The sequence below is a fragment of the Vidua macroura genome, chromosome 6 (assembly GCF_024509145.1).
Source record: "Vidua macroura isolate BioBank_ID:100142 chromosome 6, ASM2450914v1, whole genome shotgun sequence".
Lineage (NCBI taxonomy): Eukaryota > Metazoa > Chordata > Aves > Passeriformes > Viduidae > Vidua > Vidua macroura.
Genome location: NC_071576.1, coordinates 11,043,681 through 11,064,019, shown reverse-complemented (window position 1 = coordinate 11,064,019; position 20,339 = coordinate 11,043,681). Strand labels below are relative to the sequence as shown.

The 20,339-nt window shown below is 37.3% G+C and overlaps 1 protein-coding gene across 2 annotated transcripts in view; it reads left to right on the top strand.

The window, feature by feature from the left end:
* The window catches only part of PPP2R5C (protein phosphatase 2 regulatory subunit B'gamma), a 75,113-nt gene that overhangs the window by 22,527 nt on the left and 32,247 nt on the right, over positions 1-20,339 (top strand). The window contains exon 2 of one of the 2 annotated variants that reach the window (XM_053979765.1): positions 6,343-6,466. The exons of the other annotated variant lie outside the window; for it this stretch is intronic. Within the exon in view, the coding sequence (XP_053835740.1) occupies positions 6,373-6,466 (94 nt within the window). The 5' untranslated portion in view covers positions 6,343-6,372. The remainder of the gene's footprint in view (positions 1-6,342; positions 6,467-20,339) is intronic. 2 annotated transcript variants of the gene reach the window in all.

The window sequence follows — 20,339 nt, the reverse complement described above, 5'->3', positions numbered from 1 at the left end:
ACACTGAGGCAAAACAAATTCATTCTCATGTAAAATACCAATGAATGCAGCTTTGTAAAACAGATCATTCTCCTCTCCCTCTATGTGACCTATAATGGAGTAACTCAGTATGCTTAATGCTGTCCTTCTGGTCCTGACTGTGTTTGTGCTTTTATAGGTTTTTTTGGCAGCCCAATGTTATATTTAATTTATTGAAACAAAAGTCCATAATGGAAAATACTGCAGAAACTTGTTCTTTCCTATATCAGTATGGTTGAATGTATGTATTGTCAGTGAATGTATGTATTCTGTTATGTGAAGGAACTGTGGAGGCTCTTTGTCCTGTTACTTTAGTAAATTTGTCCTTGAACTTTGACTTTAAAAGCATTATGAGTATGTGTAAACAGACTTTCCTGTACTGATTTTTCTTTTAAATGTTTAAAATAATCATTAAAATATCTGTGGTAAGCATGTACATTTCTTAAACCAAAAGCTGTCAATTGTTTGGTGTTCATACAGGAACATACGATCTATCAATGGTTATAAAGTAATTAATATTAAAATATTTAAAAATTATCCAGTCTGAATTGCTATGTAGCATTTTAAAGATTAAGAAGCATGATAGGTAATGAATGAAGAACTACCAAAAAAAAAAAAAAGGTTGTAGAGGAAAACTACTTTACTTGAGTGTGTGAATTCTTTTCCTTCAGCTAGTTTTACATGAAATCATAGGCTCGGATTAATGAGCCATTTTTCATTTCAACTGCCCTATCAAACACCTACTCATTAGTCAGTAGCTGAAAGTGTTAGAAGAATGCACTACATCTGTCACTGGCAGCATTTCCTACCAAACTTGTTTGCACTGAAGTTTGGATAGAATCCATAAAAATAGGATTTAAAATGTGGTATTGTCTTATTTTCTAGATTCTAACCTGTCTCTGAATTCAATTTAGATCTCTCTTAAAATGCCTTTTATTATGCCCTCATTCACAAATGGAACATTTTGTTCCATTGCATAGATCCTCATTATAATCAGACCTACACATTTTTGCTGCTGCACTGAACTTCTTTCTTCTTCAGACCTCTACAGATCAAACATTGAATTTATACATGTGAATATCAATCAGTGGTTGTTGGATTGATAACTAGACCAGGCTAGTTAGCCTGGTCTCCAACTTTTACTCTTAAATGCTATTTTTACACTTTATTTCTTAAAAGTGGTAAGTGTGACCTATGTAATAAGGCCACAGACATCAGTGGGTTTGGTGTTATTTTGGTGGATTTTGCACAGGGCTTGATGAAAATAGTGTGCTAGTATTTAAAATGAGCTTCTGCAATCTGCTGTAGGAATTACTTTTTTGCACCAATGCTATTTTAAAAGCAGGTTTCTTTTAAGGTAATGATTTTGTGTTGTACAGCTTTCTAAACTCAACCAATATCTACTGTTTTTTCTCCCTATCCCCACTCACAAAACTTCTTGAGTATACAAGATTGATTGAAGGAAAACTTGGCACTGTTTGCTACAGTGTGCTACAGTGACTATGCAAATATTAGGAAATCCAGATAGAGACAGGAAATCCAGTCACAAACAGACGTTTACCAATTCCTCTTTAACTAAATTTTGCTATACTAGAAGGAGTGAATATTATACATTTTTCAATGAGGAATTGTCTTTACCATGCTTCAGTCTTGGGAATTTTTTAAGGAAGCTGCATGATAGTTCATATCCTTTCATTTATCCAGGTAAGTATATTTTTCTTATCTCTTTATTTCTTTTGATAGCTATGTATTAACATGGTGTTTACTGCCTCTGTTTCCTTGAAGAATTTCCTCTTGGCTGTCCTTTGGATTTGAGTCAGAACCTAGAAGGAGAAGCCCATATCCTTCCTATTGCTACATGTTCTCCTCCAGAACGTGTAGTATCCAGTACCTCTCCTTCTCTAAAACAGTTACTGTTTTTGAGTAACTCACTGTTCAGGGTTGTGATGTGACCCACGTTTTCTTATAGCCTGACATCATATGAGAACAGTAAGTTTAGTGTAGGCTATAATTGGAGAGGGGGAAAAGTAAATGACATTGCTCCTACCAGAAAAAGCAAGTCATGTTTATTCTTGTCCCTTTTTTGGGTGTCTGTCTGGTGGGCCAGATAATGGAATCAACATGGCTCAAACTCAGCCTTTTCTCATTTTAACTGTGCACAGTTTCCTAATCTGGTTCAGCCACGCAGCTGCACAAAGCCTTGTACAGCACAGTACAGACAGTTGGGCACCTGAGCCTCAGAAGAGAGGGGATTGCAGCAGTAGCTCCTATAGGCTTAGCTCAGCTTAGACTGCCATGGAACACAGTCTAAGTTAGCAGAAAAGTAACCTGACAATAAAGTGGCTTTCTCTTGTCTTAGGGGACTACACCAGCTCAGCTGTGGGTCTGATGACCACTGAAGCAGATGAGAGCAAAGTATTTTCAAATGTAAAGCAGAGAGGCATGCAAGGAAGGGGCGTGAAGCAGCCTGCAACAAGGCTGGCTTAGGTTGATGAGGAATAGCAATTTCAGCAATTGTGCCTTTAGTAACCTTAGAGCTCAGACTAAATATCTTCTCTTCCTCTCTCAATCAAAAAGTGAAAACTTACATAGTCTGAAAGGTAACCAAGCCAAGTGTCTTCATGTAAACAGAAGTTCATGCAATTGTAATTGTCTTATGTTGTTGATTCTACCATTATCAGTTAGAATAGTAGGTGGTGTGGAATGGAAATAAAGGCAACCTTTGGGCAGGTGAATTTGCTATATGTGTACGGGGTTTGTTTTTAAAATCAATAACCCAAATGGAGTATTTGTTTTTGAAGAAGTGGTACATAGGCTCCAAGAGTATTCATTAGCTATAATGCTGAATCCTAACTAAAGGATCTTTAAGATCCCTTCCAACCAAAACCATTCTATAATTCTAAAAAGTTACACAGTTGTATCCTGAGACCTTTATAGGATTTTTCCTTCATTCCCATCATTGGAAAGTTAGAAGTGATAAGCAGGGCTCAGAGGAAACCTGTAATAGCTACAATTTCACTACGTTGTCAATATGGTTTTTTGTTCATTTAATTCTAAAAATGGATAGCTGAAGTTAATACTGTTTTTCATTTTCTTGCAACAGAAATGTCTTCATAAATTTGTTAAAGTAAGCTCTTCTTCCCATTGATATTCATTAGCTCTGCTCCACTTGCACTAATATTCTTTCCCTTCCATTATAAAGTCAATTCCTAACTCAATTTTGTTTGCAATTTTTTTCCCAAATGAAGTTGCTCAAAATAATTCAACTTAAGTAAATATTTTCCTTTGGTGGCAAATCAAATATTTTAAGACTGAAACAAAGGGAGGGTATACAAACCTCCTGAGCAGAATGTACTCTCAATCTGTGTAATGGTGAGAAGACTGCAGATGTTGTTAACCAGCAAAAGGTCTTAGGAAGACCGAAGTACTTCAGCTTCACCAGTGCTCTGTCAGAATTACACCAGAAACACACTGGTTTATGGGTGTTTTAACCAGTTTCTCAGTGGTTTTTTAAGTACTGGACTCAGACTTAACAGAGTCCAGCAAAAAAGAAGAAATGAGAACATTTCTGCAAGAGAAAACTTCTGAATGTGACTGAGTCCTCTCTGCCAATTGGACTGCTAGCTCTGTGAATGTCACATTTATTCTCTCTAATGAATAATTTTCTAGGGGGGTTGACTCTTAAACCATTACCTAAAATTTGCTAATGAACCTCCAACAATGAAAGTCATGCTTATGTATAAATTAGGAAATGGCACTTTAAGTAATATTCCCTTTTTGCTGTCTTGTGAAATTGTGGCCACAGGGACAGTCTTCCTGGCCATTTAATCTTTGCAGGCAGTTTCAGAGAGACAGAAGCAGCAGCTGACCATTAAAGTAGACATGAGTAGAGAGGAGTGATAGAGCAGCTGTTCTTAAATATATAGTTACCAGATAAACTGGAATTTTAAACCTTATTTTTGCCGCTTCGTACTGTGGTTTATTACAATAAAATAATCTAATTCTGCTTTAAGATCAGGAAAAGAAACACAATTTGCTACAAGATCCTGCATGTGAAAATACTTTAAAAATACCCAATTTGTTTAGTTTTTTCCTTCATCCACCAAAATCTTGTAGCAAACCTTGTTAGAGATCGGTCTTGGTTTTATTTTTCAATCTAGTTTTTTTTAAGGCATATGTCTATGGTAGCTTTTTGTTTTACAAGGCTAAAACTCACATTGAACTTGGTGATTTTAAAGGCCTGTTCCAGCCTTGATGATCCTATGATTCTAAGGTATACTCAAAGTAAAAATAGATAAAAAACGTGAAGTTTTTGAGGATACACCTTCCCTGGTTTTGCCTACATTGTAAGGACAAAGGATTTGAATCTCTGTAGTCTTAGAGAAAAGGTCTAAAAAGTTCACATGGTTTGTTTTGATGTTGTCAAAAGCAGGATCAACTACATTTATGTCACACATTATGTTTGGTCATTTTTTAAATTACTGGAAACTTTGCAGTCTTTTTTTTTTTTTTAAGTGTGCTTATTGTGAGAGGATTTCATTTAATTTCTAACCTCTAACCTAACCTCTTCTTTGAGGTAGGATGCATTTGCTGTTTGTAGTGAATATAGAAAAATTAATTCCTTCCACCTCCGTAATTATTCTTTAAAGTACTTGGATATTTAAAGTTCTGAAGTCAAGGCCATTCTATTTAAAAACAAACAAACCAACAAACAACCAACCCATACACCACATCAAACAGAGGAGCTTTATTTTTTTTAACTAAGTAATATTTTAAAGATTTATTGTCTTTGGGCTTTCTCATCAGGTTTACATCCAAGATGTACTACTTCAAATTGGGCCTTGCCAGCAATCATTAAATCCAATTGATTTCTTTGTGTGTCTTATGGATGATATTCTTCTTTTTTATATCCCAGTTAGTCTTTTCCCTTCACCAATTGAAAAATATTCTGTACAGCTCTCTTCAATACACCTTTGACAGTGTATTATTGTAATGTGATGTAATTTTTCTAACCATGTACACATATGCCCTATAATTTGTTTTTATTTCAAATTTTCATCAGCAAGTTACCTAATGAAATCAAGTGTCTTCTGATGTGCACCCTTTTTTTTTTTTTCCTTTCTTTCTTTTTTGAGCAGATATAAGTTAGATTCAGTAATCTACATACTCATTTGCACTAGTATGTGATACACAGTATTTGGGGAAAAGGACAGATTCAGAGACAGCACAAGTAACAGTGCCAGTTTCTCTGAACATCACTCCCAGCAGACAAAATGGTCCTTTAAATAGCTCATTGTAAAAATAAATGTGCAAGTCTCATATGACAAAAAAAAGGCAGCTCACAGTTTTGTTGTAAATACCTTAAATAATTGAACTAACAAGTCCAGAAATTGTTATGCTGTGCTTTTTTTTTTTTATTGTATTTCTGAGATTCTGCAGGAAAACTGCTTCCATATGCCTATATAGTGCTTCTTAGCTTCTTTCTTTACTTTTCAGTAATAGTTTAAAAAGTTATTTATAATTACTGATCTTTTTAGAAAGGAAAACCAATATTTTACAATACCCAAATTTAGGAACATTAACATAAACTGAAGGCAGATCCATTTCTAGATTGATAGAAGTATCCAGGTCCGTTTCTAGATTAAAATAAATATTCAGCATGAAACATGAGGTTTTCATCTGCTGCTTGTCATATATATGTATTTTTATTCGTAATGTACATACTAGTAACCAGTGGTAAAACAGTGCAAGGAATGTTTATGAGGTTTTATATTTCTAAATCAGCAGTAATAATCCAAGGACCTGTATCTTACTGAACTAACTACCTTTTGTTATGGCCCTTGAAAGTTGCAGATGTTTCCCTCGGTGGTGTGTTTTTCCACGGTTAAACTGACCATTGGTTTGATAATCCTGGGAAACCGTACTGAAGGAAAGGCTAAGGAAAGAGGAAAAATAAAACTGCGTGCGCTCTTTCTAGCAGGTGCTACTGAATATTATCGAGGGGGCGGGGGTACAACAGCAGCAATGAGATCATCCTGGTAATAATAAAAAACCCAAACCGAACGCAGCAGAGCCGTCATCTCCGCAGCCGCTCCGCCCCTGCCGCGGGCGGCGCGGGGCCGGGGCCGGCGCGGGCGCGGGGGGAGCCCCGCACCGGCCGCGCTCATTCGCGGCCTCCTCGGTGTCATTTGAAGTTGCTGCCGTCGGCCAATGGGGCTCCTCCCGCCCGCTGACATCACTCCCCAGCCAGTTCCCTCCAGCTGCAGAGCGCTTCAGTTTCTGTCTTTTTTTAAACTAAAATGGAGGCTGGTTTCTTGCCTTAAGGAATACAGTGCCGTGCCTGCTGGAGCCTAGATGTTGACATGTAACAGAGCTGGCAGCAGGATGGTGGTTGACGCAGCCAATTCCAATGGGCCGTTCCAGCCCGTGGCCCTTTTGCATATTAGAGGTGAGTTATTGTGCGTGTGAGAGTGAATCGCGACCCTCTGACGAGCGGATAAATGGCTATTGTGGAGCTCGGAGAAGGGGAGCAGGAAGTCCTTTGTAGTTCGGTCCCTCTCGGTTTGTTACAGCCGCAGTAAAACCGGCGGAGAGCAAAACCCATTTTCTATTAAATGTGTTTGGGGAAGATTTAAGAATTCATGGTGGCATTGCATACATAGTTAAAAGCAGGTTTTACAGCTTTCTGCCGTAACTCTCCCATCCCCCTTCCAAGCTGTGCTGATGTCAAAGGATGTGAAGTCACTACCCCAGAAAGGTACTGAGGGGGGGAGGGAAGAGCCAAGTTATCCCTATACCGTTTCTAGAGAATAAGGCCAAACCTTTGGTGTGCTTCAAAGCCTTTTTTTTTTTGTTTGAATTGTTCAGATAAAGCTGCCTTAAAGTGCACTGCAGCTTGTAAAAGAATTGGAAGTGTCAGAGAGGAAGGGGGGAAAGAGATGTGACATTTGCCATGAAAATATCCTTTATGTATTTAGAAGGCATTTCCTAGAAGAGATGCGGTTTGGCTTTAACAAGCAAGCTCTTGTGTGCCTACCGTGTTGTGCAGTTCTGAATGTTCTGTTCTTCACGGAATATGTTCTTTTGGATTTGTAGAATTAGTGCATTGCAAATGATGTTTTATATAATTTGAAAATACATGTTGGTATAACACTTCTGTACAATATTGAGTGTGTATCGCTTGTTCTGTATTTTTTTACGAAGTAAAATTTTGCATTGTGTTGGGGGTTTTCAGGTGTATTTTTTAACTGACTCTTAAGCAACCAGTGCTTTTTTTAATATCTGCTGTAGAGTGGTTCTGGTTTAGAACTTTATGAAGGCAGAACATGTATTAGCTGGGATGAGCACATCTTGAACAATGGTATTTATATGCAAGAAATATAGCTGGTACCGTTCTTAATTACCTTTGCTTCTCAGCTTTCACTGAGAATAGGCATAGGCTAGATGTTAGTACTGGAAAGAAATTTTTTTTCATTAATACTCCATACACTGAAAAAAAATTTTGCTTTAGAAGTTTATAAACCCCAAATGTTTAGAAGTCTGTTCTTTTAAGTAGGAACATGGGTGTTCAGATATTTAAAAATTATGATTTCTTTTTACCTTTTAAAAGAGCCATAACCTGCTCTGTCTGAAGTGGCAATGAATAAATTCTACAAAACTAATTTTGATCTGTGACTGGGGATGAAATGCAATAAAATTCCCTTGATTTCAGAAAGGGACTATTCTTGTTGTCTGGGGAATATAAATGGAACTGCCTGACCTGTGGACAAGCCTTTGCTTTTTACTCTGTACAAATCATCTTAATTTTCAGTTAGATGCCTTTTGGAAGGGGAAAAGCACCATCTTTTAAAGGTGCAAGTTAGGAAAACAAACCAAGGTTGAAATCAGAATGATGAAATATTGCAATGATTGTCCTTAATCCTTTGTCTCAATATGATAACAAGGTTCTTGTCATTGAACTTCTTATCCTACCTTTGCTCCAATGTAATACATAATTGTGGGAACAATGGATTTTAAGAAACTGTTCTGAAATTTACTTTCCCAAGACCTACATTTTTGGTGCACTGAATAATGCAGTAATAAAGAACAGATTAAAGGGTTTTGTGGTTTAGAGTTTTTTTTGGGTGGTATGTTTTTTTCTGTTTGGTTGGGTTTTCAGTGGATTATTCAGTGGATTATGAGAGTTTTTCAGTGGATTATGAGAGTAGAGTTTCTTGTAAACAATTAAGAATAACTGGGAGATTGATTGTTTTTCATTTTTCAGGTGGCAGGAAATAAAATGGATCTCTGGTATTATAGCCCAGAGGAGTTTCTTGGCACTGGGAGAGCAAAGCATCTCTTCCATACATCTGTGTGTGCAGAAGTTCCTTTGGGTTTTTTATGTGTACCTCATGTCACCAGTTGTGCTGATGCTTCCAAAATGAAGCCTGTCAGAGTAATAAGTACAAAATTAATGGCAGTGAAAATTAGCTGGTAATTCTGAAGGGTAATGACACATTATTACTGTTTGTTCCAATGCATGCTGCCTTTACAGGTGTCCTTTTGCATCATCTATTGTAATATAGGATTTTTGTATATTGTAATATAGGATTAAATTTCTAGTAGAAGTGTTCCTCTTGGCAACTATAAGAGCTAAAACTTCAAGGTCAAGGACAGGGGGTAGGGGCATAAGCCTCTTGGGTGTTTCTCATAGATATAGTTTGTTGAAATAGAAAAAATATTTCTTAAGCACCAGTTCCATAAAATTTTTAAAATTTTGAGATGGTGTAGGTACCATATTTGAAATCAGTCTTGTTTCTAAAAAATACGTGAAGCCTTGTGGACTACAGTGTTAATACTTCCTTGAAAATAAAAATTGCAGTCTTCTTATAAACTTAACTCCAAAGCATTTTCTGTACCTGGATGATATGAAATATGTAATGTTTGCAGAATAAAAAGGAAATTTTTAGCAAGTGACGATGTCATGCCAGATCAGAACCTTTGTCCTGTGCATCCTGAACTGTAGGGAGCTTTGTTGTCGGGGTTGCTTACGGCTTTATCTAAACACAATTGGAAAAACAGATGCAGGTGGTTTTTTAAAATTATGTTAAAGTCTTGTGAATAGGAAATAAGAATTTCAGAATTTTATTGACTGCCGTTGCTGACACTGTTAGCTCCAACATCACCAAAAGAAGAAGCAGTAGGTACTTGTAGGACAGGAGGTGTCATGGCCACAAACACCCCATCCTCCAGCAGTTCATTTGGCTGCCGGTACTCAAATTCCTCTTGGGTATGGTGCAGCCATGTAATCCTGAGTCAGACTGCTGTGGAAAGAGCTGTGAGTTTGTTGGAGTTCCCCTTTGATTCAGGAGCTGTCTTTAGGCTCAGGCCTGTGGCCTTGGTTGTTGCCTCAGCTGGGTTGCAGCTGCGTGGTTGTCCTGTCATGTGCCTTGCTGATCTGGATCCTGGTGTATTGACTACCCAGGCTGGTAGTCAACACACTGAGCACTCTGCACTGAGCACTTGTTCAGCAGCCACAGGGCTGTCAGCTGAGCCTGCTCAGTGTCAGTATAGCTGCTTTCCTTTCTTCATTCAGGTACTGGAAGACTATGCCCTTTGTCACAACTGTAGACTCTTGGCAGTTGTTCAAGAGCAGTGTGTAGAAATCAGAAATGCAGGTGACTTTTGACCCACTGTTGGAAAATAACAAGCACCAAAAGAGCCTAATCCACTCTAAATGCAAGTGGTGTGGCACCATTGCTGTACATTATCTGCTTGTGCTGAAAACACTGGCTCAGTGAGAGTGATAGGCTTGCTGGGATAGTGAGCCTTTAGTCAGCAGCAGGCTCTCCTGGGGATCGGAGCCATGCTGCTGCTGCATTGGTCTAGAGTCCAAAGCTGATTGTTATGCCCTTGAGTTGATTGTCACTGATTGCCATCATCAACTGAAAACTTAGTTGTATTGGAATGATATAAAGCTTCCAGGAAAATTACAATTTCAGTTTAAGCAGCTGTTACAGCCATGGAGTAACTACTATGGTTTATGATCTTGGATAGAGACTTGACCTTGTGAAACAAATGTATCTAAAGGAACTCATCATGGGATATCTGCTTGGAAAGCTCACATTGACACATTGACAGGCCACTTGCAATCAAGATGACATTAAGACAGTACAGAGGGTTATTAGGTGTCATCAATTCAGCATTTTTACAGCAAGGAGGGAAGCAGATCTGGATGGTGTTTTCAGGATGCATCCCTCCATATGGAGCCCTTCTGGCAGCCAAAGGCCCAGAGTGATGGAAGTACATTCAAGGCCCTGACAAGATGAGCCACAGAAACAAGGTGAGGCTTGGGGAGAGGAAACATTTTGATTTCCACCTCAGCACTTCAATCAGAGAAAGCAGCTGTAAAAGCTGCATGGATTAGGACAAACAGTAAACATTTTGTTTAGTCACTAGACTTCAGAGTTACCAGTTCATATTTACTGTTGAGTGTTCAAAGCCATAACTGTAGTACAGAATATAGTAACAGGTAGAAAATAATAGTAATTCATTCTGTAGGCAGAATATTAATACTCAGGGGAGAGGAGATGTTTTTCATTAGGAATACAGTTCAATGTTGATAACAAAAATCCCTTAATATTGTTTTGTCGTAGCACAGAAGTAGCCCAGATGCCAATGTCTCCATGAACTCAAGATATATTTTGAACAAAATACATATAAAACTCTGTTCTTATCTGCAATGGCAGAATTAGCAGAATGTAAATGTTACTTTAATGGCTTGGTTGCTGACTGGCTGGAACTGTTAATGTCTGTTCATGCTTTTCAAAAATTATTTTCAAGACGTTTTGCAAGACATACTGAAAATTGTGTGGGAAGAAGGGTGAGAACACCCTGATACTATGTTAACTCAAACTGATGCTGCCTGTAGGCCATAACTTGTTTCAAATATCTCTTTTGTCCAGCCTTCTCCTTTGCCTTCCAGAGCAGCAAATGTTTTTTGACAGATTTGACTTGTCATTATTTTAAGTTACTTTAGATTTTGTGGAAGATGCTTTGACTTTTTTTCAATTACGTGATGTTAACTTTGTCCAGACACTTTTTCTATGTGCTACTTGTTTATCTTGTGTGAGGGATGATGGAAGGTAGTTCAGATTCCACCTTTACATAGTGTTCTTCAGGGCAAAAAATGCCAGTGGTAGTGTTGCTGTGATGTAAATATCTGAATATTTAGAGAGAAATTTGCATGTTCCTCAAAGGTGGTGAAAGATCTTTGTTTAGTTGGGCAATTTCTATCTTAAAGGAGGAAAGCTTGGCACTTTCATTTTAGAAAGAATCCATCATGTGTGTGTCCTGAAAAATAATTGACGTGAAAATACTTCTGTCTGACCACAGTTGCTAAAACCTGTTGCTAGACTGTTGCTTTGCAGGAACTGTCTGAGCTAAAAGAAGAATAAAAAATTAGCAATTCTGTAATTAAATGGGAAGCAGAGCCCAAAGCTCTTGTTTCAGAAGTAGTACAGACCAAACTCAGCACACAGAACAGCAACCATTTACCTCATGATGTACAAAGGAGGCTGAAAGAGTTGGATTTGTTTGGCCCAAAGGAAGGTTATGGGGAGATTTGATCCTTGACTAACTGATGGGAGGGTGTAGAGCACAGAGCCATGCTCTTCTCAGAGATCCACAGTGGGTGAATGGAAGTACAGCTTGGCAAACTCTGGAGATTGCAGTTGTACACAAGGCAAAAATACTTTCACCATAAAAGTGGTTAAAAGCTGGAACAAGGTTCCAGAAGGGGCTGTGAAATCTCTGTAATTGAGGATACTTTGACTGGAGAGCAGCTGGGTTTATGTAGTAGGGGATTAGACTAGCAGAAGTGACTGTCCCTTCTCGTGAAAATTATTCTAGGATTCTGTCATTCTTAGGTTCTTGTAGGACCAAAAAATGATTGATCTTGCTGTAACGTAAAAATATTGCAACATTAATTTAAACATAGGGTTTTTTTCCGAGTTCAAAGAGCAGTATTCTTACTGCAAACTTTCTTAATGCTCCTTCTTTTCCTTTTAGTTACTAAGGCAAACTTTTTAATACTTGATGCTAGCATGCCTATTAGTACTTTTACTTCTGTTAATTCACAGTTTTTGGTGTTAATGGTGTTTTAAATTATTCTTACCATATTTTAGCAAACTGTTAAAGATGGATGACTGGAACTGCATACAGTATTAAAAACATTGGCATGCTAAAAAAATGTTTTATTCATTTCTAAATCTTCAGTTAGAAGCTCAGCAGCAGTCCATACCTTCTGAATAAGATAGAGTTAATAAATGTGCACAGGCAACTATTTCATCCACATTTCTTTACATTTATCAGCTTTAGGTAAGATCTAATAGATTGAATTAACTTGCTCAGTACTGAGAGATTTTTCTCTAGCCTTTTTTGACAAGTTTGAATTGACAGTGAGTACAGCTTTTAACAAACTGTGACCTTGCTATTCATCTTCTGTGGTGTTTATGAAAATGTTGAACAGTGTCATTTCTAACACATCCTTAAAACACTTTTGTAGTAATCTTCCTGCATTATAACAAAATTATGTTAAAAATAAAAAAAATCTCAGGATAATTGTCACTTAACAAATTTCTAATACTTTCCAAGAACTTCATGCGTTTCAAGCAGAATTTCCTTTACATGTGCTGAGTTTGCCTTTTTGGGGGAAATAATATTTTATTATGCTCTGAAATTAGCCTATTCTGATTATAAAAGCATACCTAAAAATCTCAAAGTCACATTTCATGATACTGTTTTTATCCTCTTAGTATATTCTGCAGCAGAAAATTAATCTGGTTTATTCCTTCTGTATTTTCTGTGTAACTATAATCTTCACCTTGGAATGCATCTTGCACCATCCACATAAGTAGGTGTTTTAAGGATGGTGAACTTATTCGGTCTGAGCATGTATATTTATTTAAATCTTAATTTTCTTTAATTCTTTAGCACATTTAAGTTCATCAGTATTTAAGGTACAGTTGCTCCTTGATGTGAGAAGTGAGCAAAGTCTTCCTGGGACAAAAGGTGTATAGAGGAGACATCTTAATTTTCTTCTGAGATGCTTCCATAGTAGTGATGAACTGTGTTACTTCTTTGAGTGAATTTAAATTTTAAAATGGAAGGCTTGTTTGTACCTTTGTGGAAATATTTCCATGAAAAAGACCTTCAAAACATTTTTTAGTCCTGCCAATCCAATAAATGGCATTTCCCATTGTCAGCACACACCTTCTATCGTGCTTGCAGGTCATAGTTGTTGTTAGGTTTTGATCTAATAGATAAACCTCAGCTGAGATTTAAAGGAGATGAAAATGCTTGTTCTTGCCTTTTCTCCCCCGTTGGCCATAATTTGGTAACCTGAAGGCATGAGAACAGGTATCAACCTTGTGTTCGGGATGTTATGTTCCTGCCAAGCCACCTGGACTCCATTGGTACATGGCCTGACCCTTGGAGCTCATAGTCATCCATCTTGCTAAAAGTTTCCAATTTCTCCTAGAAAATTCTAAGCCTGCTGCTCTTTAACATTGCAAAGCTAACAATTGTTAGTTTTGAAACCCATCCACTGTTCATTTCTAAAAGTGTTGCCTCAAAAATAAGAAGCAAGGCCATCTTCCTCAAGGACAAGCAGCAGTTCTGCTCTTAATGAACCTAGGCCTCTTGTAGATATTAAATTATGAAAACTTTCATCTGTTAGTATTAGATAATGTCATCAATTATCAAAGGACTGGTATTGGTGCAGATGGCTCTGTTGTTGTATTACTTCTTGTCCTGTTTTGCTAGATCTTTTGGAAGGACATTCAGATATTGCCAGACATAGATCAATGTTTTTTTAATGTATCTACCAAAAAAACTCCTGCAGAGTGTTTTTAATATTTGACCAAAAGCAGATTTAAAGGAGGTTGCTTAGTTATTATTCCTGCTTCCTTTAACATGGTAACATGCTTATTAACTCTCCACTTACCATGGAGCACTTTCTATCAGAGAGTGTATTTTACTTGCTACTGCCTTTACTCTTTCTTTGCTGTCACTCCTCCTTTCTTGACTTTGTTGGGTTGTTTTTACCTTCATATAGACCCCTTGCCAATATGAGGAGTGCATATACAGGTTCTTCTGCTGGAAACAATGAGGATGTTGAGTGTTCACACTGCATGTAAAATATCTGAGGGCATGACTGTAAAATGTCTCTAGAGGGGACTTTTTGTTGAGCTAAAAATACCATGAAATTGTAGGAAGGTAGTCAGCTGGATTTTTTTACATTACTTTTACTGACTCATGGAGTAAGATGCATGCCCTTTCAAGGAAGCAAAAATGGATGCCCTCAAATTTTTATTCATACTGTTTTGTGATGCTTGCTGTGAAATACATTTTAAGGTAAAAATTAAGTATCATCTGTTTCTGTGGAAAATTTTTATTTCCATTTCTGTTTGATGCTTCTAATAAATAATTGATACTTCTGTAGAATTAATTCATTATGCTATCAAACAATTAGCTACTGAAACTGCACTGTAAACCACACAGATGAAGTGAGCACCAGCAATATTTAATAGATACAGGGTTATTTGCATCATATTTAGACAAGATGTTCATCTGGGGGAGGTGGCTTTTGTGCTCTGACCTTTGTGCTGGGGGTGGATGCCTCGTACAGGTAAAGCAGAGTCTCAGCGGTCTCACAGAGCTGCCCTCTGTGTGCACCATCCTGTCTCAGGTGGTAAAACTGACATAAATGACACTTGGAGTGTATGATGTTTCAAAGCCACATCTGCACATCCTTTAATCAATTCCACTTAATGCACATACAAATCATGTGGTACCATTTCTGCTATAACTGGCCAATGCAGTTTTCTTTAATAAAAGTACAGTTAAACTTAGGGATGGGATCTGACTCTGCATTGTTATCAGTAGTGGAAGTGACAGTTCTGTGTCAATTTACATAGTTGCTCTTGTTGCTGATAATGATCTGAATTTTATGAAGAAAAACATGTACATGAAGTGTAAAATTTAAAAACTAATTTAAAAATTGTTCATTTGGGACTTTTCTGATTGTAGAAGCCTATCAGTTTGAAACACTTTTTCATTTTAAAGATTTTTATGGAAGGTTTTTAATTTGCATTTTGGATTAAATCTACCAACTCTGTGGCTTCACACAGCCTCTAGAACCAAATTATGTTACTACTTTTATATTTAAAGTGAATGTATAACAATGTCAGTGATGTTTCAAAGGCGTCCTGTGTTCATTCAAGTCATGTTGGAAAGAAAACTTGAACAAAATTATCAAAGCCTACAAAAAACCAATGTGGTGTTCTTTGGGTGTAATAAGTTTTTCTTCAAAAAGATTTTCCAGACAAACTAGTTGTAACAATAGAATCTTTCTTCTAACCTATTCCCAGAATATTTGTATGCTTTTTGCTCCTCTTACATCTAATCTTCTATATAAGGTGTCTTAAAATCCAAACATTCATGTACAGGGTTTATTTGAGGACTGAGGTAAGGTTGTTTGCATGCAATAAAAACTGAGTTGTTCTTGTCCCAGTACAAAATTAAGATTTTTTTGACTTTTGAATCAGAATATTGCACATCCTCTCAAAAGCAAAATTTTGAGTGTATATTTCACTGCAGAACTTTTCTTATTTCATTTTGTTGGAACTCTGTAATCATAAACATGTCTTAAGGAATAAGGCATTTCATTCAAAGCTTGTAGTTAAATGTAAAAAATTAGAACAAGTTGCTTTCATTGCACATTAAATCTTCTGTTAAAAAGGGAAAATGTAAATAGAATAATGAATATTTTGAAAAATGTTCTGGGAGTGAGATGTCGTAATGTGTCCCGGACTTCTGGACATGTAGTAGGGAGTCAGTCTTGGATTCATAGCTAATACAGCCAATCAACTTGTTTGTGCCCTGTAAATTTACAGATTTCTTGGAGGCTCCAATTTAAATGTATTCCATACTGCAGTTCACTCTTTCTGCTTTGTGAGAGGGGTGGAAATTACCAGCAGAATGTCAGCTTTTCTGACAGCTGAGCAATAGGGACACTTTTGCTAATAGGTACATTTTCAGTTCTTGCTAGAATTCCTTTGTGAGACTTGAGATTAATTTGACCAGAGACTGAAGACATCTGTTGAAGCAAATGTGTATGTTTTCAGACAAATGTGATGTGAGGATGTTGGATTATGCAGGAATTATTTTTGGGTTCAATGGGAAATCATTATGCACTTAATTTCTGGCAAATGTGCAGGTATATTGTGTCTTCAGTCTTCTTAGATATTGAAAGTATGTATTTTTAAATGGGCATAGATGGCTTTCTACTTTGTTTGAGTCAAAATTTTCATTGCTAGAAAGTAATTTTTATTTCCTAACAGAGAACTGTTCATAATTGCTTTTAGCATCTGACATGGCCAGCGTTGACTGCTAATTGACTGCTAATTGACTGTGTTGACCTAGTTCTAAATATATTTATTTCCTTACCAAATCATTGTTTCTGTGCTGCTTGATCATTTGTTTTACCTGCATCACCTCATACAAGGCAGCTAAATTTCTCAGGATGTGGGACTAAGAAAGGGTTGTTCTTGACAAAAAATGAGGAAAAATAAAACAAAAAAACACAAGAAAAAACCCAAACCAACCAAACAAAAACCCTACCACAGCCCCACACCCTCCCCCCCCAAAAAACCCAAATACATAAAAAAAAAAACCCTGTACTGGAGATAGGCTTGCAGTGTACTGAAGTCTGTTAAGAAATTGCTCTCAAGAAAACCACAAAAGCCCTGTTGATTTCTGGCAAAAACACTTCTGCATGTCTTGTAACGATGTGTTATAATTTGAGATGATGTAGATGTTGATCAGCCATTCAGGACCTTAGTTTGCATCTCAAGCTCAGTGTGACCTGTGCTGTTTTAAGTTCTTCCTATGAAAAAAGACTTATCCTTCCTATTTCTAATTTTAAATAGAGTGGAGAATTTAGAAAATTAAATCAGGGTTGTCCTCAAGGAAGGTGTATGGAAGTTTTTGTTAATTTAAAAATAAATGTTTCCTTCAGACAAGCAAGGATGTGCTTATAACTTAACCAGAGTTCCTGCATGGGTACTGGGTATTTGCTTTAGGTTGCATTGGAGTGTGAAACACATCAGTTTAATCACAGAAAAGCTGGGGGGGCTTTTCTGCCTGCTTTGTAATTTATTGTGTAATCTATTTCTAAGCCTACACAAGACCCAGGTTATGATATCTGTTAATGATTATTCTAAGTGTCATCATTAAATTCACCAAGTTTGGCATTCAGCAGCATCCAACAGAAAGCAAGCAGCAGCCCCCAGGTTTAGCAAATGTACAGAGAGTGAGGAGAGGGGGAGGCAGTCTGACAGGCTCTGGAGAAGGAACCAATTTATTTTACATTTAGGCAGCTGAGTGTTCTTTGAACTGTATTTATCATGGATGTGTGACAGGTACTATTGACTGACAAGTTACTCAGACTCAGAGCAGCCTCTAACTAGAATTAGGGGTTGGTGTGTGGAGTTTGGGTGTGTTTAAGGAAACAGTGCATTTGCTTACAGCAGATGGGCAGGTTTGATTACCTGATACTTATTTTGTCCAGGTGGAGTTGGCAGAGTTTATTCAGGTTTATGTGTTTCTTCAATTTTCTTAATACAAATCTTCTGAGTTACACCATACACTTCAGTTATGTTATAGAACATAACTGAGGTCTGGTCTCACAACAATAGTACTTCATTTTCTCAGAGAGACTGTTACATATATTTAAAAACAATTTAAAAGTTTTAAATACATTTGAAGATGTTGGATAACTTGAGAGTGGATTCAAGCACACTCTAGTGCCTATGAAATTGAGGGGTTTTCCCTTAGTGTTTTGTGTTTAAAAATGAGATTTGCTGTCATACTAACTTTGTTTGTGCCAAAAAGCTTTACTGAGAGTTCTCTTTGTTTGGTTTCTCTCTTTCCCTGTTAAGACACTTTTTTCTTCCATTGTCCATTTGATTATCCTCCTTGCCATTTTTCTCCCTAATTTTCAGGTAGAATTTCCATTTCATTAGCTCAAGCCCATTTCGGCTTGTTTCACATGTCATTCCCTGTTTAAGCATTCCTGTTTTCCTCTTTATGCTACATTGCCTTTAAAATATTTTTACTGTTATCGCTTTCACTTTTCACTTTCTGTTTTTAAATGTTTTAATATAGTGTAAAAATCCTTATTTCTCTTAACCATATTACAAATATCCTCTTAAGGTTTTAAAATTTTTCACATAGCTTCTAATAAAACAGTTAACTTCTGATAAAACTCTTTGTAAAGCAAGAGCTTGGTTCAGAGTGGCGTTGGTCTGCTTTGGAAAAATCATTAGGTAACATGGTGTGCATATTATTCACTGTTGATCTACCCTTATCATCATTAGACTTATGATTTACGCCTGGAATAAAGTTACTGGCAGTAATTTCAGTGCCTCAGGTTGTTTAGTATGTAAAAATTATGCCAAATAGTTTAAAATGACAGCAGACCTTTCTTCCTATTTTGTTATTAATCAGTCCTTAAAATCTCCTGTCTTAAATCTTTGACAGTTAAATGTCTTTACTTAGTTCCTCTATCCTCAAAACTGTGGTGTAATCTGTGTTAGGAGATAGCTGCCACCAGTGCTGGATTCCCCAATGACTGGAGATTTCAGAAGGGATTAGTGTTGTAAAGCACCTGCTTTGAGCTTCACTCTGGGACTGACAAAACCTGTGCTTCCCATTCCTTTCAGGCTCCTTTAAACTGTAGGATTCTTGAGGTGTTGTCTTTTTTTTTTTAACCTTTCTTTTTTTCAGTTACTGTTTAATTAGTCTGGTAATAGCTCATTTGATTCTAACAGCCTTTTTTTTATTACATGAAAAAATATATTACTTTAAAAGCCTTATAATCAAATGAAAAGCCACTCTTTTGAATGAGAATTTAGCCAAGAGATTTCTTTATGTAGAAACCAAAAATCTTAAATGCTATGTACCTTAATGAATTCCAACATGTTGCTCTTGCCTTCCCCTCCCCATCTGTATCATAGAATCATAAAATTCATATCATAAAATTATTTAGATTGGAAGGGACCTTAGACAACTTCCAGTTCCAACGCCTCTGCCATGGGTTGGGGCACCTCCACCAGACTGGGTTGCTCAGAACTCCATCTAACCTGGCCTTGAACACTTCCAGGGATGGACATTCTCAGTGCAACCAGTTCCAGTGTCTCACCACCCGCTCAGTAAAGAATTTCTTCCTAATGTCAACACTAAACCTGCCCTCTGTCAGTTTAAAGCCATTACCCCTTGTCCTCTCACTCCATTCCTTTGTAAAAAGTCCCTCTCCAGCTCCCTTGTAGCCCCTTTACATACTCGAAGGTGCTATAAGCTCTCCCCAGGCTTCTCTTACATGCAGAAGAGCCCCAACTCCCACAGCCTGTCTTCACAGATGAGATGCTCCAGCCCTCCGAGCATCTTCATCACCCTTCTCTGGACTCACTCCAGCAGGTCCCTGTCCTTCCTGTGTCAGGGACCCCAGAGCTGGACACATGATTAAGACTACTTTCGTACACAAGCTGTCATAGGTGAAATAACTTTTTTATTGTAAGTGGAGTTACAGCTTGATCCAGGCTGCAGAATAGCACAGAAACAACATCAGTGCTGTTGCTTTATTAAAATAAAAAGTTTGAATCCTTATTAGTAAACAGAACTTGTTTGATGGAAAGAAGACATCTTTAAATAAGATGGAGTACCTGAGTGTCCAAAAATTGAACTACTTGAAAATGAAATAAAATGCACTTGCTTTTGAATTCTAGGTAGAAAATGTGCCACATATTTATAATTTTCAGTATTGTTTTTAATCCTTATTTTCTATCAGTATTTAGGGAAGTAATTATATTTTGTGTGTCTTATCACATTTTGGGTGTCAGCTTTTCAGGTGAAAATGTGAAACAGTGGCAGATATAAACAGTGTAATCTCTTCAAATACAGGGAAATGAAAGGCAGGATTTTTTCCAGTTACAAATTTCTGTTATCTGAAGAACAGCCAGAAGGTATTTCTGGCAGCAGCTTGGTTCCTTGAATGCAGAAGAGTGGACATTAGCTTGTAATTGCAGCTGGTTCTCATTCCCATGTCTCTGGAGTACCTGGAGGTGCTGAACATCACAGGGCTGCAGAAGGGCTGCTGATGCAGATGAAAGACACACTTCGGAAGTTTCAGTTCATTGTCCAAGCACTGCCTGAGACTGGACACTTCCCTTGTGCACCTAGCTGCTTTTCTCAGCTCACCTTCTACCTAGCCTTGAACGAAG